General features: G+C 39.1%; 1 protein-coding gene across 1 annotated transcript; it reads right to left on the reverse strand.

Moving 5' to 3' along the window:
• Positions 1 to 1352: 1352 nt before the first annotated feature.
• Positions 1353 to 27259, reverse strand: LOC127434000 (fasciculation and elongation protein zeta-1-like). The gene is made up of 11 exons (XM_051686414.1): positions 27129 to 27259; positions 26934 to 27005; positions 22714 to 23078; positions 14224 to 14323; positions 12088 to 12168; positions 10835 to 11000; positions 9300 to 9574; positions 8114 to 8194; positions 2961 to 3036; positions 2665 to 2730; positions 1353 to 2504 (listed from the first exon to the last, which is right to left on the reverse strand). The coding sequence occupies exons 3-11, from the start codon at positions 23025 to 23027 to the stop codon at positions 2488 to 2490; spliced, it is 1176 nt and encodes a 391-aa protein (XP_051542374.1). The 5' UTR covers positions 23028 to 23078; positions 26934 to 27005; positions 27129 to 27259; the 3' UTR covers positions 1353 to 2487.
• Positions 27260 to 27985: the final 726 nt, after the last annotated feature.

Raw genomic sequence — 27985 nt, forward strand, 5'->3', positions numbered from 1 at the left:
AGTTCGGTAAGCCTGTTTATTTTTTCATTAATTACAATCCTGAACCCAAAAACCTCAGCCCGAAACCTGTCAGGTTCTCGAGTCCCGTCAGGCCTGGGTTGGGTTGCAGACCTCTACATATTACTGACCAATCCAAGGAGCTCTAACCAATTCTAGCACTTTCTAACTTCAACCAATTGCATTTTGTTTTAGAATCAGGGCGAGATCAAGCCAAAGTTGCAAGTCAATCCAATGGCGGCCATCTTTGGAACACTTCCGGGAAGCTATTTCCAGTCATCACAGTGCAGCTCCTATCTACTTGAATGGGGAAAGTCCGAAATCTCCAAAACGATTGGACAAGATTACAACCAAAGAACATATTAAAAATCAGCAGTAAAATCTTACAACACTGGTATCACAAATTGTGCTTCTTTACCTCTGATTACGCTAAAAAACAAACATTTTCCGGCTTGTATAGCTAATGCGTATGCGCCTTCTCGAGTTGATTGACAGGTGATCTCTGTATCTAAAAGGTGATTGGCTCTTTTACCTGTAAGGCCGGACTTCCTTTCTACATCCGTTGACCATTGGGCATTCCAATTTCACCCATTCATTTTAATAGAAGTGGCCCATCTCTGCTAAATAGTCTGGTACCATCGAAAGACTTTAAGCACCATTTTGACAGCACCATTTAGAAATGGTGCTATTAATCTCCACTTACACTTCAACATCTTTTGTTTTGATTCACATTCTTCATACATATTGCTACCTACTGGGCAGTGAGGATAATTTATAGGAAAAAAGGACTTAAATATTGATCTGTTTCTCATCCACATCTATCATATCGCGTCTGAAGATATAGATTAAACCGCTTGAGTCTTATGGATTATTTTTATGCTGCCTTTATGTGCTTTTTGGAGCTTCCAATTTGGTGCCCATTCACTTGCATTGTATGGGCCTACAGAGCTGAAATATTCTTCTAAAAATCTTTGTTTGTAATCAGCAGAAGAAAAAAAGTCATAAACATCAGGGATGGCATGAGGTTGAATGATGAGAAAAATTACATTTTTGTGTGAACTATCCCTTCAAGTTATTAGTAGTAGGGGGTGGGGATAATAACACAACCACTTGTTTTAACACACCATGCCCCCATTATCGACCGCTGAGTAAAGGTATTATTTTTAGGATTGATGATATCAGCTATTAGAGTTAACAGGTAAAGTTAGTGTGTTTTTAATACATCAAAACGCCTCATGCAATCCTACTTTAAACTAGCACATAAAACTTGTTATTCTACTATGAACTGCATTAAACTGTATATGACTGACCTCTAGTGGTATATTGAGGTATTGCAATTAAACAGTCATTCAGGCTTTCACAGGGTTGTTTGACATTTATTGGAACTATAACTCAGCCATACTTCACATTCCTCCGTGTCCCTTAGTAAATAAGAAATGTATACAATAAAGATGTAAGCACAAGGCTTGAATGACAGTTAGTGTAAATTAAAAATGGTTTAATCAAACAAATGATACATTGTCAAAGAAATTACATAATAACATTTTCTGGTTACCCAAAATGAGAATAGGGTAACACTTTACAATAAGGTTATATCTTTAGTATTAGTTAACACAACAGTTAACATGAACTAAAAATGAACAATACTTTTAAAGCATATATTAATCTTGGTAAATGCTTATTTCTACATATTGTAATACTTTATATGCATTAAAAGTTCTATGCGTTAACATTAATGCAACAATGAACAATATTATATTTGTAAATTAACATTAATAAATGCTGTAAAAAAAAAAAAAAAAACTGTCAGCTAAATGCATTAAATAAGGTTAATGAAAAGAACCTTATTGTAAAGTGTTACAGAGAAAAGAAAAAGTTTATCCCTATAACTTGGCATTAATGTAGAACACTAAAACATGCTGTATTTTCAACAACCTTGGCTGAAAATGAAGCCACAATACTAAAACAGCAAAAAGCAGAAATTTTGGATGGATTTTTTTCAAATGTGCTCTCAAATCAATGCATCTGCGCCTTGAGAAGATGGTGAACAATGCCCTTCTCACCACCTGTGCACTGAAAGGATGTGAATGATCGAGCATTATGTAAAATGCCTTATGTTAAGATTATCATTAAAAAAATAAAATAAAAATAGTACCTGATCATAGTTAAACTGATTATAGTTTACCCTTGCACGTTCCATATGGCTTTTGGCCCATTGTGACCTAAATAGTAGAAAACATGAAAAGCACCAGGCGCTGTGGTATGAACCTTGTGGATACTTGAATTCTGGAAGGCCAGTGAAATGAGAAGGGGTCAAAGGTCATCAGATAAGCAAGAGAAGGTTGGTTAGATGTTCAGGGTCCCTCACTGATTATGGATAAGGGAGCTCATGCAGCTGGGCTAGAGACCTGAAGACTGTGAGAGAGAGAGGTGGAACGAATAGGCCTGCCCTCTCCAAAGTCTTACCAACATCAGATCACGCCCTGGACTTTAAGTAGGACACAGAACTGGAGAACGGAGAAGTAGTAAAGTGTTAATGCAAATTGACAGCCATGCTAGAAAAGATTTAGAATAAAAGGAACTTTTGTTTTTTACTTCAGTTGAGGAACATTGTTGGCTTGGAAGTCTACAAATCCTAAAAAAGCAAAAAAAGTTAAAGAGAATTACCTTTTAATATATAGTCAGTCAGCAGAGTTGGGACCTTCTCACTGTCTTCCTTCATGGCATAAAGAACTGAGAAAAGAAAAAGATGCATTAATTAAGAATGAATTAACAGGCACTAGAAATATAATTTATATTTCTTATTTTCTTTTTTTTACCTGTATTTGTTATGATTTAGCTTACTGACAACATTTCTGAATTACAGAAAAATGTCAACATCGCCTAGCCTACATACAAGGGATCCTTTCACTTTACAAGTGGATTGGACAAGAATAAATACTAATGAAGGTCAGTAGACTTACTTTTTGTGAGCATTTGCAAGTCATCCACAGATGGAGGAGTCCCTTTTTTCTCATATGGGATAACTGTGTTTAGGTACTGTTGAACACACACAAAGAAAGAAAAAACAGTCAAACACAATTCAGTAAAGAATGCATCGTGGCCTGAGCAAATAAAGTCAGTGCCATGGTCTTTCTTGCAATTGTGATTTTCTTTCTCACAATAGCCATTACATTTATTTTATTTAAAAATGCAATCTCATAATTGCGATATTATAATTTTAATATTGTTTGTATTGAAGCTACTGAGATGAGTCTATAAATTTTATTTGTCATTGTTTCGACAAATTTTTTAAATATAAATATCAATATACATTTTTAAAATATAAATATTATATTTTAATATATAATAATATTTTTATTTTTTTAAACTAACAGACCAACTTTTTTCTTTTTGTTATATGAAGGTCACATTAAAACTGAATTAGAAACTTTGAATCACAAATTTGTCATTTATTTTTGGTACTTTCAAATGCATTTTATATATAGATTTTATTTTAGCCTTGTCTTTCAATATTAAACTATGAATATATATATATATATATATATATATATATATATATATATAATCTTTTTATGTTTAAAACTATAATAATTGTGATTGCCCAGCAGTTGTAGTGTTAATAAAAAAATTAAAAAAATTCCCTTAAAGGGGTCATGCCATGAGGAATCAAATTTTCCTTGATATTTTGGCATATAAGAGGTTATTCTACTATAAAAAAAACATACTGTAAATTTCAGAACTCAAAACTTAATCCCCCAATGCAATAAAAGCAGTTATTGAAACCAAACTGCAAAAAAAACGCCTCGCCCTCTACTTCCGCATTTCCCTACATCATTTGTGGGCCCATTAATTCATGACTGACTCTAAAGCAAAAAAAACATCAACGCCTACATTACATCATCACACCCTTGGCCCCGCCCACTAGTGCTTCCATTTGTAAACTAAGAGAGCAGGACGGACAGGCCTAGTGTGGCCTAACTATTCTTGAACACCAAAGAGGACCAATCTGGACTGTTTTTTAATTATTTTTGTATATGAACATGCACTAGACAGACGTATTTGACCACTGTCCTGTATCTCACGGCACTTTTAAAAGATGCGGTGTCAAGTTACAACTCTGAAGAGGAGATGTCATTCTCTTTCATTCAGCTGCTCTGCCTCTTGCTGTTTTTACACAAACTGTTCTTTCACCCACTAATAAACATGCACTAGATGGATGTCTTTGATCGTTTTGATGCATTTCCAGCGATTTGATACTCTATGTGTGTACGTCTATTCACCATGCTTTGGACTATCTATGTGTTTTTTGTTTTTTTTGTTTTTTTGTTTTTTGCAGCTCATATCAGCGTGGATTGCTTGTGAACCAGTCATAATACGATTCAAGCTTTGCAAAGGAATGGTTATTGAAGGATGGGGCAGTTAAAAACACTTGGACCCAATCAAAAATGTAGGTGAACCGTTTTATTAATGAATATTTCAAATACCATGACTGTTTGATATTTTATGGTACTGAGTGTTAACAGTTGTGCTTGAGATGAACAGTTTAACATATTTGGATGCAATGTGTTGGATGTGTGTTGTGTAAACCCTAAAATGTAGTTTTATAATGTTGTGGAGCTTGTTCTTTTGTCTTCCGCTTGAGTTTTAAATATGGCTGCATGATGTTAGCCAATCTTAACAGTAGGCGTTTACGTTTAAGTTTTAATGAGGCACTGAGGCCAAAACCGAACGTTTCAGAAAGAGGGCCAGAGACAGGGTGGAAAATGTATTATATTATAAATATATATATTACTAAATTATGGCTGTTTTGCACTTTACTAACCTGTTAACCTCTGTTTGGCCTGTACGGACCCACCTGAGTGCTTATTTACATTAACTATATGTTTAAATGGTCAGTTATTAAAGGAATAGTTCACCCAAAAATTAAAATTTGCTGATAATTTACTACATTTCAGGCCTCCTCCTCTAAACAATGCAAGTGAATGTACTCCATTTTTTGATGGTCCAAAATGCATATTTAGGGTGCATCAAAATAATCCACACGATTCCAGTCGACAAATAAAGTTCTTCTGAACCCAAATGATTGATTTATTTTTAGAAACAAAACAATACTTATATAATTTTTAACTACAAATGTTCGTTCCGTACATCTCTGTGACACACGCTCATGAGAGTGATGACGTAAGCTCGTTGGTAAGGTCACGCGTCACGTGGAGGAGTCAGGAAGTGCGTCATGGTTTACATTGTTTTTTTTATTTTTATTTTTTTATTATTATTTGGAAATTATTTTTTATTTTATTTTATGTTGTTTTGAAATTGTTTTGGACTGTTTTTGTTTGTGAACGGCGCTTGGTTTGTGCTCTGTGCAAGTTTCTATTGTAAACAATGAAGCGCTTCCTGCCTCCTCCTCCACATGACGCATGACCTTACCAACGAGCTTACATCATCCCTCTCATGAGCGCAATGTAAAATGGAGTACATTCACTTGCATTGTTTAGAGGAGGAGGCCTGAAATGAAATCCTAAAAGTCTTAAATTCTGTTTTGATGAAGAAAGAAACTCAGATACATCTTGGATGGCCTGAGGGTGAGTTATCAGCAAATTTTCATTTTTGGGTGAACTATTCCTTTAAGTAATCTTTAAGACCAATACATCATTTGAAAGCTCTAAATATCATGCTTTGATGACTGAAAGCTGTTTCATGATCACTATGTTATAACAAATGTATTTCCATAATTTATGTAAAGAGTGAACATCAAAACATTTGTATCATACATATGAAATAATTCTGCAAAAACATCTCCAATCATGTAAGATCTAGTGTACTTGTCATTTGATGGCTTCACTAAACAACCTCCATTAAATCTTTTAGTCAAAAAGTGTGTACATTTGGAGAAGTTATGATGGATTTGTATAAGTTTACTTCATATTTCTTTAGCCAGAAACGTAATTCGTGTAAATTTTCTACAAATGTATGCAATCTGAAGCACTACAGGACTCGGATACTCTTATATAGTGTGTGTTCTATTGAACCAGGAAGACAGAGGCCACTATCCACCTTTTTCCTGACTTCTCCATGGGCGGCATCATTGCAGAGAAAGACTTCCTCTCAGATGCTCCACACTTCCGCTTAGTTGTTGTTATCAGCTAGACTAATGTTACTGGCAAGCAGCTAAGGGTCTGGATAATTATGCGCTGTTATAGGGTGTTATAAAAGCTACAGGTGGCTTAAAAACTCCTGGAAAATGAATGTCACAACGATAAGCACCCCCAAAAGCTGCCAATGCTGAAACATTCCGAGTTGAACCAGATGTAATAAGAGGTTGCATTAAACTAATTCTCCGTCACTTGCCTTTACATATATATATTTACAGATAATTCCAAATACTGTCCATCATTTTGGAAGATAATAAAGATGAAAAACGTTTAAACCAAGCCTATGTTTTATTAATCATCTTTACGAGGTTAATATCTCATGTCGCGCTGTGAGTGTATGTGAATGAGGGAGACACCAAGTTGTTCTCGGCAGAGAAGGCGTGAGAAGACGGCACTTTTTAATGCAGAAATAATGCAAAGGTAGGTGCCTCAAATCTGAAGATTTTTAAATGGAACCTATAATGACCATACGTGCTCTTTTCACGGATGTTTCCTCTTTTTTCGAACATTAAAAATCGACCCGTCGGGATTTCTAGATTCCCTAAATGTCCGCGATTTGGCTGTTTTCATATTGAACTACTCAACAAAAAACGTAATTAAATCTTGCGCATCATATACGTCTCTCTCTCTCTCTCTCTCTCTCTCTCTCTCTCTCTCTCTCTCTCTCTCTCTCTCTCTCTCTCTCTCTCTCTACACACACACACACACACACACACACACACACTAGAGCGCTAGAGCCCAGTAACTTTACCATGTAAATGTGTGTGATTGTGTACTTATCTATTCAGGGATTGCCGTTGAAACCATAAGTCAGCACGCGGCCTTTAGTGAGAAAAGGATTTACGTTAAGTAAATACAGACTGTTCACTCGTTTTTGACTGTTGTTAGTGATATTTCAGTGCTTGTTAATGGGAATAAGCTGCGAAGCGGAAGTCCAAATTTCGCCGCCTGTGTAAAAGGTGGATAGCTCCAGATACGATCCATATATGGACTGTAGGAGAAGAGGTTATTACATCAGAGATCACATGACAGGTGTTCCTCATCCCTTACCATAGTAGGATATAAACTGTGTAAATCCTTATTTAACGTTTAGACCGCTGAAGTATGTCCTGAGTAAATAGAAAATTATTAAAAATATAGATATGTGGTTTGGCTATATTTTTCAAGCGATTGCTGGCATATTGGTTTGATGTCTGTATACTTGAAGAATTTTGCTTCTGTCACTGAACCTGCTGTTTGCCATAGACTGAGTATTCTATAAATATTATATTTCTGCTTCATTCTATGAATGGAATCCACACGAGATCAGTGAAAGAAGCTGTTATAACCACTCGATGATAATTGAAATTAAGATATATGCAGTATGTTAGGTTTAATTTGTATTGTTTACATGCTGCTGACAAAGCCAAGCTAATGCTAGCATGCTCACCTTCGCCATAGTATGCACCTGTTACCCTCTGTTATTGGATTTTATGGTGGGATTTGTTAAAAGAATAACCAAAAAATAAATAAAATGTATACTTGTTTTTAAAGAAGAGGGTTAGTCAATGGGCAGAATATAGACAAAAGAATAATAATTAGAGACACACATCTATGTGTCTCAGGTGTGAATTGCTTGCAGACTGCAGACAAACATAAATCAAGCAGCATATTAAAAAAACAAAACAAAAAAAAAAAAAAACAGGGTGAATAGACTTCATTTTTGTGTGTATTTGAGTAGATTTCATTCCTTATGTAAACTTCCTTGAAAAACACATGGCATGGTCTTAAATTATGTTTAATAAAACCCTATATTTTTAAAGTTATCCTCAGATTTGAAAATATAACATTATCAGACTTGTGGCTTGAGCTCCATTGATGGATATAAAACAGACCGTAATTCATCCTTAAGTCATTCATATTGCTGAACATGAATGCCAGTGAAATTTGGAGCATTAACTAAAATACACTTTCCTTACCTGTCTCTCTGTCCCTGAGGTCCCAAAGGTCTGTCTGATCCCTGTCTGCAGGATGTTGGACAGACCCTCCATGCTGAAGCGCTGAAGAACATTAAAACAAAGTATTCAATACCATAGGCTTCAGCTCGAATTGGATCCTCCGATGCAAACATTTCATATCAAACACTGCCCAACGATCTAGTATAAACTCAAATGAGGCTCCAGAATCAATTGAAAATGTAACATACATATTAAAAACCCAAGAAAGCATTTTCACTCACTGAGCACTTTATTAGGAACACCTGTACATCTACTTATTCATGTGATTATCTAATCAGCCAAGCATGTGGCAGCAGTGCAATGCATAAAATCATGCAAATACGGGTCAGGAGCTTCAGTTAATGTTCACATCAACCATCAGAATGGGGAAAAAATGTGATCTCAGTCATTTCAATCATGGCATGATTGTTGGTGTCAGACAGGCTGGTTTGAGTGTTTCTGTAACTGCTGATCTCCTGGGATATTCTCAGAGTTTACTCAGAATGGGGCCAAAAACAAAAAACAAAGTGAGCGGCAATTCTGCGGACAGAAACGCCTTGTTGATAAGAGAGATCAACGGAGAATGGCCAGACTGGTTTGAGCTGACAGAAAGTACTATGGTAACTCAGATAACCACTCTGTACAATTGTAGTGAGCAAAATAGCATCTCAGAATGCACAACACATCAAACCTTGAGGTGGATGGGCTACAACAGCAGAAGACCACGTCGGACACTTTATTAGGACCATAGTGTTCCTTATAAAGTGCTAAGTGAGTGTATGTTTCATTATAGTATAAATACTTTGAGGTTCAAGATTTGCCATGTAAACTAACCCAATATGTACAAAAAGACTAAAATAATCAACTAGAAACAGTACTCAGAACATGACAAATAAAGCTGCAGTGAGGCTGAGGTAAACTCGCAGCATGCAAGTAATCAAATGATGGCTGCATTACTGTAAAAGGAAGCTGGTATTGCCACTACTGCCCAGACAGAGGGAATGCTTCCTCTGCTTTTCCAGTAATTGCTTAGTGCAGAGTAATGGGGCAAGATCCATTAACTGCAGAGAAACATGTCTGTGCATGAAGACTGGATGGAAGCCCTACGATCTGGTGGTATTTACCTCCCGTGCAGCTACTTACGGTACATTATCGTCATAACACTCACCTTCACAGGCATGCCTCCAGTTTTCTCGGAGTGAGTGGAGCCATGCAGACTCATGGCCTTGTCCTTACGTCTGCGCTTGCTTAGATCTCTTTGTTCCTTCTGCCTGTTCTGGACCTCCATTAGAGCTGTAATGAAGGTGTTCTTCACCTCCTTCTCAAACTCCAGCTCGTCCCGCCGGGCCAGCTGAGCCACTAATTCTTCAGAATACTTGCGTATAGCCGACTCCATCCGACACAAGATGTCAAGCAGTGCTGAACTTGGCATCAGCCTCAGACCTGTGTAACAAAGAGCAAAAACATTTAGCACTGAATTCATTAAATGTGGTGTTTCAGCACACACACACACAAACAAAACAAAAAAATCTCACTTTACTCCTGCAATACAGTTTAGCTAGGCACTATCTGTGCTGGTATAATGATACACAATGCATATTTAAATTAAGTCGTTGTCATTCTTTTAAGCTCAAACATGGCTCTATTTTAGATAAACTCAGTGTGTTTTATTCACAAACTTGCCCGACGCAATTAACGTTGCGCTTTTATTGCCTGTGGAAAGCAGACATTTGTGTATATTTTCTATTGATCATGGAAGCAGTAATTCATCAGATGATGTAGAAGAGCATTATAACTGGGCATATATCCATCCTACTGTATGTACTCCAGTGCACTCAGTTTTTTAAAGAGCTAATTCAGATGTCTGGATTGCAGTTGTGGAGCAATTTTATACAGTCGCATTAAAAAATGCCAGATCGCAGTACTTTCTGTTGCCTCTTCCGCAACCTACCACTTAAATTGTGCCATGCAGTTACGTTTTGTGCAGATTTTTTGCCCTATTTGTGGTATTAGCTGATTTGCATGATTCCTTCAGTGAATCAGGAGTTAAAATAATGCTGACAGGAAGTGCAAATAAACAACGCTAACAGTGGGCACAATTCATACCTTTGTAAATTCCCCCCTCAGTTTAAAAAGCCCCAGTGTTAATATAAGACTTATAATATAACACTTTCACTTTCCACTTTAGTGTCCCTCAGTTGATTGTCTGACTTCCATGGGCTATCAGGTATTTTCATTTGCCTCTGCTGCCTTATAGAGAATAACATCTTTGATTTCAAACACTTGATATGTTTCTTCAATCCCTGAGATGATGAAATGCTGAAACAACATGTTTTAAAATAGAAACCTCTATGTGCCCAATTAGACTCCTCTCTCTATTTCTGGGGAGGCAGCGCATGTCCAGGAATGTACTACAGGTCTGTATGTCCTTGATCTGGTATTATCGATTGGGAGATGCTTACCTCTGATAATAATGCCACATCTGCTCAGGGACTTCACACTATATAGGCCAATGACTGTATTTTTAAAAGATGCCTTATCCTCATTCTAACCCCCAATAAATCAATTACAATTAAAGCAGTATTGCTTGGTAATTGATTTTTCCCATTTTAATTATCTAATGTAGTCAAAATTTGTGAAGTATGCAAAGTTCTAAAATTCACACTGAGGTCGGCATAGATTTCTATTAGATGCAATGAGTACCTTCATAAGAGCAGTTGCTGTTGGAGGCCTGAGACAGCATGCGGATCTCCTCCAGCAGGGAAGGGCTACTTTTAGAAGAGGAGACCCCAGTATCATCCTCCTCCTCTTCCTCTGTCTCTCCAGGATCAGGCGAGTTTTCCATCATCTCAACAATCTCTTCAATCACCTTAAATAACAGATTTCAATACACTCAAAAAAAAAAAAAAATTTTTTTTTTGCTACTTTTTTAGTTTACTTAATTAAAATTAACTAAAGCAACACAATTCAAGTACATTTTGTCAACTTGATTTCATTGCGTTCTATCCATTTAAATTTGTGAAATGGAAGTTTACTTAATCCATTTGAGTTGGGACTATGTACATGAATACTTTTTGCGGTGTTAATGTAGCACTGATTAAACTGGGCAGGGGATTTCCATTTCTCAGCATGCTTTTCATGGGACTCTATAGGGATAGTAAATGTTAAAATTAAGTATTATTTTATGAGTTTTTGTGCAAGATGAATATAAAGAGGGATACTTGCTAGTGTTTAATGTTTTATTATATTGAGATTTTGAAGAGTCTCTGTTATGTAAGAGTTTTTGGGGGTTACCATTATGGTGAAGAGCGGAACTTGAGCAAACGATCAGGACAGGTAGATGGTACACATGAAAGTTATTGCTCACTTCGTTGAGAAAAAGTTACTAAACTACACTCTGTAGTGCTTCCAACTAACATGTACAGGATTTAGCATGCTAACATTCACTTTCAATAGTTAATACATAGAGAAAATAAAGAGATGTATTTGAGTTACATTGACTTTGTTGGGTTTACAAAATTAAACTAGGTTCATAGTCATTTTAAATTAAATAAAAAAACTAATTTCAAACACATGGAACCACTGTCCATGATTGAATCAAGTTCAGCCAAAGAGCTGCTTTTTTTTTTTTTTTTTGGGGGGGGGGTCTTTACAAAACTTTGTATACAAAAATAGAATTGTGGATTGCTTCAAATTCAAGGCATTATAGCCTTGAGAGCTGTATACAGAAAGATTAAATGTAATCTCAAAACAGCACACTTTATTTTAAGTATAGCAAAGCTCTGGAGCTAGAGAGTTCAGGTGTTAACCTGCTTAAACTCAAAAACCTAATCTGCTTTGATTTTTATCATTTAAAATCTAAATAAACTTATTAAAACAACATGAAACTTAATACTACCATCAAAAACAACAATATGGGGGGAAAACATGTGGCAGCTGGCGAAGTTAAGACTTACCTGATCAGCTGTAATAAGGGGCTCTTGACTCAGACAATTTGCATTTTTCTCATTCATCTCATCCTCTTCTTTTTCATGTATCTTAAAAGCAAAGAAAAAGAGGATTATGAAAAGCTTCACAACATGATTACAAGCATCAGCAGTATTAATATGACATGTGCTATGGGCAATAGCTCCATAACGTTCCATTATACTCTTTGCAAATGTGCTGAGGAAAGTGTTATCAAATATTAGCAAGGCCCCTGTGCGAATGGTTGACAGCTCTTGCGGCCTTGTTGTACAGCTACATTTTCCTCATCTACTGAATTTGTATTGCCTAAACTGGTCAAGGGCAATAATAGGGTAACATTTACATCATTAAATTGATTACCTAATATGTAATCTATCAATTCAATTTGTTGGTAAAGTATTGTATAGGAAATATCCTTTATAATTTGCTTAAAAAATAAGTATTATAAAGTAAAATATTAACTGAGATTGTAACTGTGTAATCTCACATGATGTCATAATTTATAATGTAACTCAGCTCAGTGTTCTGAGGCAAGTCATTGCCATAAAATGCAGAAATCCTGTCTGCCAGTTAATTGTGGTATAACTGATGAAATTTTCAAAGCTTCTGCAAATGTTTTAATAGTATCAGCCATGCCTAGACTAAGTGCATTTGATGCAAAGCTTGTAACAGTAGTTCTGGCTGAATGTCAGAGAAAGTAGATCAGGTCAGGTTTTTGGCAGCGAGTGAATTCACTGTGTTTGCGGTACATTTGGCATTAATATAGCCTACACACCACACCCTGAACCTAGAGGATAAAGCTGCACTCCCATAATGCTACAAATGTGGTAGAGTAGAAATGAAGTTTCATCTTCCACTGTGTACCAATGTTCAAATTTGGTAAACTCTGCAAATTCATATATTGAAAATACGCTTGACCGATAAGAGGGTCTAAACATAATAACGCATGTTAAAGCGATAGTTCACCCAAAAATTTAAATTTTCTCATCATTAAGTCACCCTCATGCCATTCCAGATGTGTATGACTTATTAGAAGAATGTCTCAGATCTGTTGGTCCTTACAATGCAAGTGAATGGTGACCAGACCTTTGAAGCTCCATAAATAACATAAAGGCAACATAAAAGTAATCTATAAAACTCCAGTGGTTTAATCCATATCTTTATGTTGCCTTCATCTGCTATCGGAATTATACTACTTCCCACTTCTGAAGTGATAATTACGAATACGTCACATTCAAGTGCTTTGTTATTGGAAAAAAACATTCATTCATATATATTTCTTGAGGAACTTTTATTTTGACACCATAAAAAATATTACTCGTATATTACTGACGATAATGGAATTTTGGTCAAATATAAGCTATTTTTTTTGTGTAAAATTTACAACATACATCTAATGGTTGCTGATATACATAAATGAATATGACCAAAATGGTAAGCGCTAACAGTTAGCTGTATTTTAAAAAATTTAAAAATCCTGTCATTCACTACAAAAACCATACTCTCCTCCACCATGTTGAAAGTTTAGGACTCCTCCCATCTCAGAAACTCGGGTATCAAAATTATCTCTGAGTTTCCCAGTCATAATTATGACTTGAGGGGTTTTTAATGTGGCATTTATGTGTTTTTTGGAGCTTCAAAAGTCTGATCACCATTTACTTGCATTGTCTGGACCTACAGAGTAGAGATATTCTTCTAAAAATCTTTGTGTTCTGCAAAAGAAAGAAAGTCATACACATCTGGGATGGCATGAGGGTGAGTAAATGATGAGAGAATTTTCATTTTTGGGCAAACTATTCCTTTAAACATATTCAACCGGACAGTGGATTGTGTTTGCCAGGCGCTCGCATCTGCATAAGCATATTTGCATATAGAAATTATTTCAAGATTGCTAATTTATTTCCAACTCAATAACTCTGCATAATGTGTAATAACTAATAGCTCAGCACTACAGCAAGTAGTGTTTACATTTTTTGTTTAGTTGTTAATATCAGTAATATCAGCTCGTTATTTTACTACTACTAAAGTACACAATACTCTTCAGGAAATTCAAAGAACATATTATCATGTTTACATCATGTCTGTAGCGAAAGGCATCAAAGCAGAGCAGTGAGAGGGATGTTTACCTCATGATCTGAGAGGTTGCCATTCAGTGTTTTTGAAGTGGGGTCATCCCAGCTGGATACAGAAGAGGGGATGTAGTTGTCAGTCAGAGCATCCCACACGCTACAAAACACATGCATGAACATTTATATACACAACCAACCAACCAACATGAAATTAATCACAACAAATGGGACATTCTCTATAAGTAAAACATTCTTTAACAAGGTGTCTTAATTAAAGCCAATATACAGTATGTATTATTTTTTCAATGTAATTTCTTGTATCCCAGCTTAATATGCAGAGACAACTATACGGTGCATCCGGAAAGTATTCACAGCGCTTCACTTTTTCCACATTTTGTTATGTTACAGCCTTATTCCAAAATGGATTACATTCATTATTTTCCTCAAAATTCTACAAACAATACCCCATAATGACAATGTGAAAAGTTTGTTTGAAATCTTTGCAAATTTATTAAAAAGAAAAAAGAAAAAAAAAGAAAAAAAGTCACATGTACATAAGTATTCACAGCCTTTGCTCAATACTTTGTTGAAGCACCTTTGGCACCAATTACAGCCTCAAGTCTTTTTGAGTATGATGCTACAAGCTTGGCACACCTATTTTTGGGCAGTTTCTCCCATTCTTCTTTGCACAACCTCTCAAGCTCCATCAGGTTGGATGGGGAGCGTCAGTGCACAGCCATTTTCAGATCTCTCCAGAGAGGTTCAATCGGGTTCAAGTCTGGGCTCTGGCTGGGCCACTCAAGGACATTCACAGAGTTGTCCCGGAGCCACTCCTTTGTTATCTTGGCTGTGTGCTTAGGGTCGTTGTCCTGTTGGAAGATGAACCTTCGCCCCAGTCTGAGGTCCAGAGCGCTCTGGAGCAGGTTTTCATCAAGGATGTCTCTGTACATTGCTGCATTCATCTTTCCCTCAATCCTGACTAGTCTCCCAGTTCCTGCTGCTGAAAAACATCCCCACAGCATGATGCTGCCACCACCATGCTTCACTGTAGGGATGGTATTGGCCAGGTGATGAGCGGTGCCTGGTTTCCTCCAGACATGACGCTTGCCATTCAGGCCATAGAGTTCAATCTTTGTTTCTCATGGTCTGAGAGTCCTTCAGGTGCCTTTTGGCAAACACCAGGTGGGCTGTCATGTGCCTTTTACTGAGGAGTGGCTTCCGTCTGGCCACTCTACCATACAGGCCTGATTGGTGGAGTGCTGCAGAGATGGTTGTTCTCCTGGAAGGTTCTCCTCTCTCCATAGAAAAACGCTGGAGCTCTGTCAGAGTGACCATTGGGTTCTTGGTCACCTCCCTGACTAAGGCCCTTCTCCCCCAATCGCTCAGTTTGACCGGGCGGCCAGCTCTAGGAAGAGTCCTGGTGGTTCCAAACTTCTTCCATTTACGGATGATGGAGGCCACTGTACTCATTGGGACCTTCAATGCTGCAGAAATGTTTTCTGTACCCTTCCCCAGATCTGTGCCTCGATACAATCCTGTCTTGGAGGTCTACAGACAATTCCTTGGACTTCATGGCTTGGTTTGTGCTCTGACATGCACTGTTAACTGTTGGACCTTATATAGACAGGTGTGTGCCTTTCCAAATCATGTCCAATCAACTGAATTTACCACAGGTAGACTCCAATCAAGTTGTAGAAACACCTCAAGGATGATCAGTGGAAACAGGATGCACCTGAGCTCAATTTTGAGTGTCATGGCAAAGGCTGTGAATACTTATGTACATGTGATTTTTTTCGTTTTTTATTTTTAATAAATTTGCAAAGATTTCAAACAAACTTCTTTCATGTTGTCATTATGGGGTATTGTTTGTAGAATTTTGAGGAAAATAATTAATTTAATCCATTTTGAAATAAGGCTGTAACATAACAAAATGTGGAAAAAGTGAAGCGCTGTGAATACTTTCCAGATGCACTGTAAGTAAGCCATGTGTAGTGTAAACACTGTGGCTCTGTGACGATTTTAAAACATTGCTGTTTTTGTTTGAGCATCACAACCAGCCAGACACAGCAACACTGGCTCAACCAATGGTGTCAGTTTTAGGTGGGATTATACACTATATTGCCAAAAGTATTCGCTCATCTGCCTTTAGACGCATATGAATTTAAGTGACATCCCATTCTTAATCCATAGGGTTTAATATGACGTCGGCCCACCCTTTGCAGCTATGACAGCTTCAACTCTTCTGGGAAGGCTTTCCACAAGGTTTAGGAGTGTGTTTATGGGAATGTTTGACCATTCTTCCAGAAGCGCATTTGTGAGGTCAGACACTGATGTTGGACGAGAAGGCCTGGCTTGCAGTCTTCGCTCTAATTCATCCCAAAGGTGCTCTATCGGGTTGAGGTCAGGACTCTGTGCAGGCCAGTCAAGTTCTTCCACACCAAACTCGCTCATCCATGTCTTTATGGGCCTTGCTTTGTGCACTGGTGCGCAGTCATGTTGGAACAGGAAGGGGCCATCCCCAAACTGTTCCCACAAAGTTGGGAGCATGGAATTGTCCAAAATCTCTTGGTATGCTGAAGCATTCAGAGTTCCTTTCACTGGAACTAAGGGGCCAAGCCCAGCTCCTGAAAAACAACCCCACACCATAATCCCCCCTCCACCAAACTTCACAGTTGGCACAATGCAGTCAGACAAGTACCGTTCTCCTGGCAACCGCCAAACCCAGACTCGTCCATCAGATTGCCAGATGGAGAAGCGTGATTCGTCACTCCAGAGAACGCGTCATCACTGCTCTAGAGTCCAGTGGTGGCGTGCTTTACACCACTGCATCCGACGCTTTGCATTGCACTTGGTGATGTATGGCTTGGATGCAGCTGCTCGGCCATAGAAACCCATTCCATGAAGCTCTCTACGCACTGTTCTTGAGCTAATCTGAAGGCCACATGAACTTTGGAGGTCTGTAGCGATTGACTCTGCAGAAAGTTGGCGACCTCTGCGCACTATGCGCCTCAGCATCCGCTGACCCCGCTCTGTCATTTTACGTGGCCTACCACTTTGTGGCTGAGTTGCTGTCATTCCCAATCACTTCCACTTTGTTATAATACCACTGACAGTTGACTGTGGAATATTTAGTAGCGAGGAAATTTCACGACTGGACTTGTTGCACAGGTGGCATCCTATCACAGTACCACGCTGGAATTCACTGAGCTCCTGAGAGCGGCCCATTCTTTCACAAATGTTTGTAGAAGCAGTCTGCATGCCTAGGTGCTTCATTTTATACACCTGTGGCCATGGAAGTGATTGGAACACCTGAATTCAATTATTTGGATGGGTGAGTGAATACTTTTGGCAATATAGTGTATCTATTTGGTCGGAGTGTTCTGGAAACGTGTTATAAAGCAATCATTATTTTTGCAGTTCAGTTTGGTGATGCTAGTGGCACAGAAATTACACACTTTTTTAGACAGATTTAAGACAAAAGGAATTCCAAATAAAAAAAATTTTTTAAAAAAAATTAAATGTTTTATATATATATATAATATATATATATATATATATATATATATATATATATATATATATATATATATATATATATATATATATATATATATTATATATATATCTATATATATATATCTCAAAATGGAATTTTAGAAGAAACAGAAATATATTGACCAGATTTGGCTGTTTTAAGGTCTGTTGGCACTTGTGTTCTTAGAGACAGATCCAATGTACAGTTGGTAAAGCAGTCTACCAATGCATGTGCACCATTATGCTACATTGTGTATAAGATGCTTTCTTTAAGTAGCTGCTTTCCATGTTTATATAACAGAAGTCGTGACAAAGCTTTCTTTCTCTTTTCTAGCTATTCATTTACATACTGGAATTATTCTCGCCACACTTTTTTTGGTGCCTCTGTCCAGCCATCCAAAGAACAAGTGCCTATTCACAAGTGCCCTGATTGCTGAGGGCACATGCCGCAACCCTACCAGCCTCCAGTCCAGCAGAGCAACAAAGCCAAACTGGTACAGACTCACTGTCTACCCATATGTCATTGTCTGAAGATATTTAATTTCTGTTTACAGTCTGTAAAATTCTAGAGCTGACACTACTGGTGTTTTAGAATATTTAACAACTGCAGGTAAAAAACTGAGAATTGCAGCAGGCTTGATTCTATATTTTGTCAGATGCAAAGCCACAGGCTGAGTTCTAACACAGGGACAGACTTGTGTCTGAATTCGTGCCAAGAACAAAAGCCACAGGGAATGAGAACACATCACAGAGGGAGACTTGGAAAACATGCTAACAAATCATAAATCAACGACAAATTTAGGCTTACTGCAAAAAACAATCTGTTCAATGAGCAAGATTTTTAAGTGCTAAAAATCAAAATGACATACTATATGAGGTTTTATCTCTCAAAGGGCTGCAAATTGTAAATGTGAATCAGATCATTTGAAATTTCTAGTAAATGCACCACTGTGTAATTAAACAATATTTTATGAGGGAATGGTTATAAATCTAAATCCACAATTAGGACATAATGTTCATTAATGTTTATTGATTTTATTAGGGCTGTCACCAATATGAAAATTTGGCTGACGATTAATTGTCAAACTAATAATTTTGATTTCATGATTATGATGGTTAATTGTCATACAAATCATAATACTTCTTAAAAGAATAGTGCACCCAAAATCTTGGTTACTGTTGTAATCTCCGTTCCCTGATGGAGGGAACAAGACGTTGTGTCGATGTAGTGACACCAGGGGTCGCTCCTGGGAGCCCCAAACACCTTTGATCTTTGAGAAAAGGCCAATGGGAATTGGCGAGTGGAATTTGCATGCCACTCCCCTGACATACGGGTATAAAAGGAGCTGGCTCGCAACCACTCATTCAGGTTTTGCGCTGAGGAGCCGAGACAGGGTCCCGGCCATTTCAGCGGGTAGTACAGCGTTGTGGCAAGAGGGACACAAAGTCTCGTTTCCTCCATCAGGGAACGGAGGTTACAACAGTAACCAAGACATTCCCTATCTGTCACTCACTCGATGTTGTGTCGATGTAGTGACACTAGGGGTCCCTATACGAAACGCCACAACCAGCTGAACTGTGTTACGTGGACTGGCGGTGCAGGTGCATGCAAGCCGCTGCGTGCCTAGTAGCAAGTGCATCCAGTCCCCACATAGCCTTCCCAATGCCTCATGAACGTCGCATGGTCCTTCACACCCGGGGGGGGGGGGGGGGTACAAGACATATTTACAATGGGAGCAGGCCACGCCAGCCGCGACCTTTTCTCTTCTTTTTTTTTTCTCCCAAAGAAATTGCATTTATTCAGCTGGGGCCATATGTATTCGTGTCGGGGAAGGCGCTCTTTACACAAGGGAAGACACCGCGGAGACCACATCCTGCCGAAGGGGAGTTTAACATGTGGCGAATATTTCACATCGGGCCCTGCTGAAGGGAGACACGGATTTGCCCTCAGGGAAACCGTACCATGGAAAATATGTCACAAGGGGTTACCACAGGTAACCAGCACATGTGGAGCACCTACCCCAGTACAGGGCATACTAGCACACATACTGGGCCTGGCTTCGAATTCCTCCGCCGGATTCGCCTGCCGCAGGGCTAAGGAGGAAGGACATCCAGGGTTCACCCATCTCGAGAACTCGCATGGGGGAAAAAAGTGCACTTCTTCCCCTCAGGGAGGGGAAAGGCACTGTGCGCAAGCGGTACACCCGGCCAGCTGCCCGCACATTTACCTGTTCGTAGCTGTCAACACACGGGATGAAACTGACTCAACCCGGAGATTATAAAATCTAACAAAGGTATTGGGTGTTGCCCAGCCCGCTGCTCTACAGATGTCTGCTAGAGAGGCACCACTGGCTAGTGCCCAGGAGGACGCCACACTCCTAGTGGAGTGTGCTCGTAGTCCCAAAAGGGACGGCAGGCCCTGGGCCTGGTAAGCCAAAGCGATGGCATCCACAATCCAGTGGGCAATGCTCTGTTTGGAGAGAGTGTTCCCTTTCCGCTGTCCCCCAAAACAGACAAAGAGCTGCTCAGTGCATCTAAAGCTCTCTGTGCGGTCCAAGTATATACACAAAGCGCACACCGGACACAACAACGACAAGGCTGGGTCTGCCTCCTCCCAGAGCAGCGCTTGCAGGCTCACCACCTGATCCCTAGAAGGGGTCGTGGGAACCTTGGGTACATAGCCCGGTCGGGGTCTCAAGACCACGTGAGAGTACACCGGACCGAACTCCAGGCAGGTGTCGCTGACAGAGAACAACTGCAGGTCTCCAACCCTCTTGATGGATGTGAGCACAGTCAGAAGGGCTGTCTTCAACGAGAGAGCTATTAACTCAACTGACTCTAGAGGCTCAATGTGGGCACTCTGCAGGCCCAGCAGGACCATGGAGAGATCCCATGAGGGATGAGGCACGGCTTAGTAGGATTCAACCTTCTAGTGTCTCAGATCATGCTTCCCCAGGGACATACCATCCACCGCGTCGTGGTGTGCCGCTATAGTGGCCACATACACCTTCAAGGTGGAGGGGGACAGCCGCCCCTCCAGCCTCTCCTGCAGGAAGGAAAGCACCAACCCAACTGCGCATCTCTGGGGGTCTTCACCTCGGGAAGAACACGAATTCATGAACATACGCCACTTCAAGGCATACAGCTGCCTCATAGAGGGCGCCCTGGCCTGAGTGATAGTGTCTACCACCGCCAGTGGTAGGCCACTTAGGTTTCCACTTAGGGTGCCAGATGGTGCCCCATCCCTGAGAGAGGAACTCACCAGTGAGGGGCAGTCACGAGGAGTGTGAGCTCCGAGAACCAAGTCTGGGTGGGCCAATACGGCACCACCAGGATGACCGTTCCTCATCCTCCCTGACCTTGCACAGAGTCTGCAAGCAGGCTCACTGGGGGGAATGCATACTTGCGTAGCCCCTGGGGCCAGCTGTGTGCCAGCGCGTCTGTGCCGAGGGGAGCCTCGGCCAGGGAGTACCAGAGCGGGCAGTGGGAGGATACCCGGGAAGCAAACTGGTCTACCTGGACACTTGCTCTAAGGGAACCCCTGCCCGCAGAAATGCAAGGTCCGTCCAAGGGCTGAACATGCGGCAGCAGATTGACATTATAGCCACGCGATGCGTGCCATGGTGCCATGCCCATCTCGGGACCAGAGTCTGAAGCCAGTGCTGAAACGGTCTCATATGCATCAACCCGAACGCCGTAACCACCGCCGAGGACGCCATATGCCCCAGGAGCCTCTGAAACTGTTTCAGTAGGACCGCTGTTCTCTGTCTGGTCACCATTCACTTGCATTGTATGGACCTACAGAGCTTAAATATTCTTCTAAAAATCTTCATTGTGTTCTGCAGACGAAAGAAAGACATACACATCTGGGATGGCAAGAGGGTGAGTAAATAATGAGAGAATTGTAATTTTTTGTGTGAACTATACCTTTAAGGTTTGTATGTTCTTAATACACACACATACATCTTAAAAGGTCATTTATTCATATTTAACTTAGAATCATGTAATAAAATAGGGATATATGATTTCCTTTTAGACATTAAAAACTTGAACGGGGATGAATGACATGAAAAACAATATATAAAAATGTTAAATATTTCAAAATACTTAAATTATGCCTCATCAATATTTTTACCATTACATTCCCAATCAGTTATTATTTTTGCTTTATAAATGATCTTGAATCAACATCATGTAGTTTAAATCAATAAGAATGTATGCTATATTTAGACCAAGAGTATTTTTTTTATTTTTTTATTCCTGTATTGTGAAAGGCCAGATTTGACAACAGACGGAGGAATGGTGACAGGCTGCCAACACAGACAAGTCAGGACAAACAAAAGCATCGAGGCGTATACAAATTTGCTGAATAATTCAAGGCCATAGCATGGATACACACAGACAGACACTGGTGATGGATAAAGGATGGTTTTTGAGTAATTTCATTGGCAGGCCAGATGCCATGGATGTCATACATGTACTCACATTTGACTGGCTGAGAGACAGCCAGCTGGATGGGCATATTTATGATTAGAGACACTGTGCAAAAGGTCAATTCTAACATCAAACCATTCATTTATAAATATCTACATTTTATATATATATATATATATATATATATATATATATATATATATATATACATACTGTATCCATAGCTTTTGTTGTGCAGTGACATTCCATATTATATTATTCCTCCATTGTTGTGTCAACAAGATAATCAACTTACTTCATTAGTTCACTTTAAATGGTCCAGTTGTGTGACAAATGACAATGACAAATAAATATTCCCTGTAGTCTCTCAAATAATATGAGGTCATAAAAGTCGCAGGCATAATAATTCTTGAATAATTTGCATATACATTTTAGAGGAGTATAGCATGTCACACCGCAGGACATGTCCTTTCCAAAAGTATTTAATGTTAACTGCCCATAAATGTCTATCTGTATTATGTCCACTTAAAGGCATCTAAATTGAAAGTTCTTATGTAGAATAGAAAAAGTCTTGCTTACTCTTCATCTTGAAGCCGCTCTTCATCTTCCTCGGCATGTGATTGGTTGCGTACGGGTGCCAGACCTTCTGTCTTGGTGTTGTAGTTGTGGAAGCACACATTCAGCTTCTCGTCAAACTCATTGACGAGGTCCTCCATGGATTTGAAGCTCATCATCTCAGAGAAATTCTCCAGCTCTGAGAAGTCCTCGCGGCACAACGGGGCCAGAGGAATGGTTTTGTGAGGCCGGCAGGGGGGCTGTGATTCATATTCCTCCATCTTGCAGGGCCTTAGATCCTCAAACTCCTCATCCAGGCACACCAGAGGGGCCTCCATTCTGATGCCCTCTCGATCACGCAGTTACGCGAGGGTCGGTGTAGTAGCAATCTTAATTAAACAGAAAAATATTAGATAATTAGGAATCCAGCATTTCAAAGGCATCTATGACCATCAAAGACATAAAATTATGAAAATGGAAGAATTTACCTAGCTAACCTTAGTTAATTTGCACACATTTTGGACTGTTCCTCACACAAAGCTATTCAGAAGACTTGGAAAATAGTGCTTTTATTATACTATTATCATGGTTTTACAACCTTTTTTAAGCTTGAAAGGTCCATTCCTCATTTATTGTTATTGAATGGAAAAGAAAGACCAGCACAGTCATCAGAATTTGTCCTTTTGTGTTCTACAGAAGGAATAAAGTCATATGGGTTTGGAACAATGTGAGGGTGATGACAGAATTTTCATTTTTGGGTGAACTATTCCTTTAAAAAATATATAATTATATAGAATATAAATATATAATATATCATATATTTTGAATGTTACTTTATATAATACTAATGGACTCCTTAGAGCTAAGAACCTTTTAGACCCTGAGAAATATAGAAAATATTTCCTTTTTTTAATATGAAAAATGAATGACAGGCATGCCAAAAGATGTAGGTCAGAGGACAGATTATTAAAAATACATACTTTTTTGTTTCTTTCCTTTTATTCAAATGACTTCTCATTAAAGTAATTCCTTTCTCTTTCACTAAACTTGCATGGAACATGACAATGACTGCATTTCGCTCAAACAGAGTGAAAGTAATTGTCTTTTATTTGCATTGGGTTGATTCAGCAAAACCACTGGGATTATTCCAAATTAATTCAGGGATTGCAGGGCAGCCAAAGTCAAACAGCAACTGTGCTGCTCGTAATGATGCTCAAACAAAGAGTGCTCTTAAACAATGGATAAATGTGTAAGCATGTGCATTAGCATTTTTCCTGCTATCGTTATCCTTTAATAAAAACATGAATGTGTATAAAGGCCAACTCTCCTTTTCTCTGTAGAAAATAAAAATACTATACATGAGTATATTGCATTGTTTATATTATAAATCACTGAACATATACAGTATGATTGTTTCTATAAAAAAATACATTACAAATATAGTACAACAATATACTGTATATACAGTACATTCAGAAAGTATTCAGACCCCTTCATTGCAGCCTTATGCTAAAATGCTTTCAATTATTATTTTACACCAATCTACACTCCATACCCCATAATGACAAATCAAAAACCAGATATTTGATAACTTTGCAAATGTATTAAAAAGAAAAAAAAAATTAAATATCACAACGACATAAGTATTCAAACCCTTTGCTTTGACACTTGAAATTTAGCTCAGGTGCGTCCCATTTCTCTGGATCATCTTTGAGATGTTTCTACACTTTTATTGGAGTCCACCTGTGGCAAATTCAATTGATTGGAAAGGCACACACCTGTTTATATAAGGTCTCACAGCTGAAAATGCATATCAGAGCAAAAACCAAGCAATGAGGTCAAAGGAACTGCCTGCAGAGCTCAGAGACAGGATTGTGTGGAGGCACAGATCTGGGGAAGGCTACAAAATATTTTTTCGGCTGCATTGAAGTTTCCAAAGAGCACAGTGGCTTCCATAATTCTTAAATGAAAGAAGTTTGTAACAACCAGGACTCTTCCCAGAGCTGGTCACCTGGCCAAACTGAGCAATCGGGGGACCCGATGGTCACTCTGGTTGAGCTCCAGAGATCATGTGTGGAGATGGGAGAAACTTGCAGAAGGACAAACATCACCGCAACACTCCACCGATCTGGGCTTTATGGCAGAGTGGCCAGACGGAAGCCTCTCCTCAGTGCAAGACACATGAAAGCCCACTTGGAAGGACTCTCAGACTGTGAGAAACAAGATTCTCTAGTCTAATGAAACGAATATTGAACTGTTTGGCCTCAATTCCAAGTGTCATGTCTGGAGGACACCAGGCACCGCTCATCACCTGCGCAATACCATCCCAACAGTGAAGAATGGTGGTGGTAGCAATCAACCTGTGGAGGGGTTTTTCAGTGGGGGACTGGTCAGGGTTGAAGGAAAGCTGAACGCAGCAAAATACAGAGATATCCTTAATGTAAACCTGGTCCAGAGTGTTCAGGACCTCAGACTGGGCTGAAGGTTCACCCTAAGCACACAGTCAAGACAATGCAATAGTGGCTTAGGTACAACTCTGTGAATGTCCTTGAGTGGCCCAGCCAGAGCTCAATCTCTGGAGAGACCTGAAAATGGCTGTCCACCGATGGTCCCCATCCAACTTGACAGAGCTTGAGAGGATCTGCAGAGAAGAATGGTAGAAAATCCCCAAATCTAGGTGTGCAAAGCTTGTCGAATCATACCCAAAAATACTTGAGGCTGTAATCGCTGCCAAATGTGCTTCAACTAAGTACTGAGTTAAGGGTCTGAATACTTATGTCAATGTGATATTTCAGTTTTTAAATTTTAATACATTTGCAAAGTTATCAAAAATCTGTTTTTTGCTTTGTCATTATGGGGTATGGAGTGTAGATTGATGTGGGAAAAAATATTATAAAGCATTTTAGCATAAGGCTGCTACATAACATAATGTGAAAAAATGAAGGGGTTTGAATGCACTGTGTACAGTATACTATACAAAAAATGCTAAAAAATTATCCCCTCTACTTCTATTGGATTAAAACCTTCTGTTAGTTGATTAAAACATTATTAAGTGAAACTAAATCAAATTCAGTTTGTGTGTAATTATAACATCTAGCCAGCCATTAGTTGTAGTTCATGCATGCTTTTTTTGGCCTGTCATTTGACAGTTTCCATGAATGAGAACCAAAGTCTTTATCAGGCTTAACATCAAGCTAAAAGACTGCTGGATAAAAATCCATTTAAAACAGGCTTGCATAAGCTTTTACCCCAACATTACATGACTCAGCAAAGTGCCATACCACTAATGCAACAACACTCCTTTACTTCAACCGAGTGTGTATGTGTTTGCGTATCTGTCTGCATTGCCAATATTAAGATAATGACCTTTTTCTGTCCACAATATATTTGCCCTTTTCTGTAATTCTCTGCCTTTGGCCAAAACCAGGTTAAAAAACAAAACTTAACATCATAAATCAGTGACCGAAGACTAGAGGTTATTTAATGTTTGAGTGGTAAACTGCAGCGCCTTATTCACACTTCCTGGGGAGAGAGGGTAGAAGCATTGGGTATGAGTGTAAATAGCATACTGACCTCAAATCAATCAATGGAACACAAACTGTGGCAATGGAACAAAACACTTTTGCTATTGAGCAACTGTTCCGGTGGGGATGATGTAATCCAAATGTGCTGTGCATTCTTTATTTATCATCATTCTGATAAATGGCAAAAGATGATTCACAATTGCACTGTTTAGAAGGTGAATTTATATTCCAAAGTGAATTAGCTAATAAGCATTAATGGTGCTTGCACCGTATGTTACCTAATCGAGAAATATGATCATGAACACGTCCATGTCACAAGATAAGATGAATGTAATGAGACATAAGGGCAGGAAATATGGCGGATCGCAAAAAGCATGGCTGATAAAACACAACATCACATATTAGTACTGCCTCGATAACTGCCTCATTTCTTAAAGCCACTTCACATGGCATTGTAATTATTAATAAATAATATTTGTCTTAAAAATAGTGTAAATTGTTAAATATTTTAAAATACATCTTGACAAGAAAACCCCATAATGTCTTAATATATATGTATTTACAGAAAAATTAAGAAATACAGGACATATGAGTTGCAGAAAGGGATGCATGGAGAATGGATGTAGATCAAGTTTATCCCATATCCCAATGGCAATAAAGGGAAAACAATGGGTGGATGGAGAAAGGGTGATGGAGGAAAGAGAGGGAGGAACAAATTACCTGCAGAAAAATCTCTCCTTGTGTCTCTGGGTAGACAGAGCCCCTCCTATTCCAAGCTGCTCAGAGCAAATCCTGATCGAGATAAAATGACACCAGAAACATTCAGTCCCATCTCACACTTATACAAACTCACACACACACACACACACACACATACACACACACACACTCTGAGTTGTAATGGCTGTTCGGTACCCTGATCCAGTCCACGGTGTCTTGTCTAAGCCAGCCGAGGCTGCGAGTGTTGTTTTCTGATCATTAAGCACAAGTTGTCCTCTCCTTTTCCACGGAGCCTGCGCATTGCTACGGCAACTGACGAAATCATCCTCCTCCTTTCCGCCCCTCCCCCTTCTCCTCCTCTTTTCATCCATCTCTCCTTTTGTCTCCGCCCCCCCATCCCTCCCCTCTCCCTTTCGCTTCATCTGCCAAAAGCCAAATCCCTCCATATTCATGAGGAAGGCAAATAACACTGAGCAGTAACAGAAAGAAGCTGCAGTGGGGCTTTATTCACACCTTGCACTCTCCTGTCATAGGCCACATCAGGGGTCTCTTGGCAGGATGCCCGAGCCCCCCTCTCATTACCCCTCAGAGCACGCTTAAGGGATTTTCAATGAGGAAGCCGTGCTTACAGCTTGTACATCGGCTCCTTACTGTCAGTCATTCCTTTTGAAATTGGCAGATCAGCACTGCACCTGCATGGATGCTAGAACATTATAACACTAAGGGATAGTTCACCCCAATATGATAATTCCCTCATCCCAGATGTGAATAACTTTCTTTCTTCTGCCGAACACAAACGACAATTTTTAGAAGAATATTTTCAGCTCTGTTGATCCTAACAAAGCAAGTGAATGGGTTACAAAATCTTGAAGCTACAAAATACACATAAAAGGGAGCATAAAAGTAATCCATAAGACTCTAGTGGTTAAATCTATATCTTCAGAAGCAATATGATATGTGTGGATGAGAAACAGGTACATTTTTAAGTCTGTTTTCACTATAATGCGAATCGCCAAAAACAAAAGAAGAATGTGAAAGTCGAGATTTATAGT

The sequence above is a fragment of the Myxocyprinus asiaticus genome, chromosome 43, assembly GCF_019703515.2.
Source record: "Myxocyprinus asiaticus isolate MX2 ecotype Aquarium Trade chromosome 43, UBuf_Myxa_2, whole genome shotgun sequence".
Taxonomy (NCBI): Eukaryota; Metazoa; Chordata; class Actinopteri; order Cypriniformes; family Catostomidae; genus Myxocyprinus; species Myxocyprinus asiaticus.

Bases quoted from the DNA above. Each gene is read 5' to 3' on its own strand.
- LOC127434000 (XM_051686414.1), bottom strand. From the start codon at position 23,027: ATGGAGGCCCCTCTGGTGTGCCTGGATGAGGAGTTTGAGGATCTAAGG. The intron at 12,169-14,223 runs GTAAACATCCCT...TTTGCTTTTAAG, and splicing joins GCAACCTCTCAGATCATGAG to ATACATGAAAAAGAAGAGGA. The intron at 9,575-10,834 runs GTACTCATTGCA...TTTGTTACACAG, and splicing joins CAGCAACTGCTCTTATGAAG to GTCTGAGGCTGATGCCAAGT.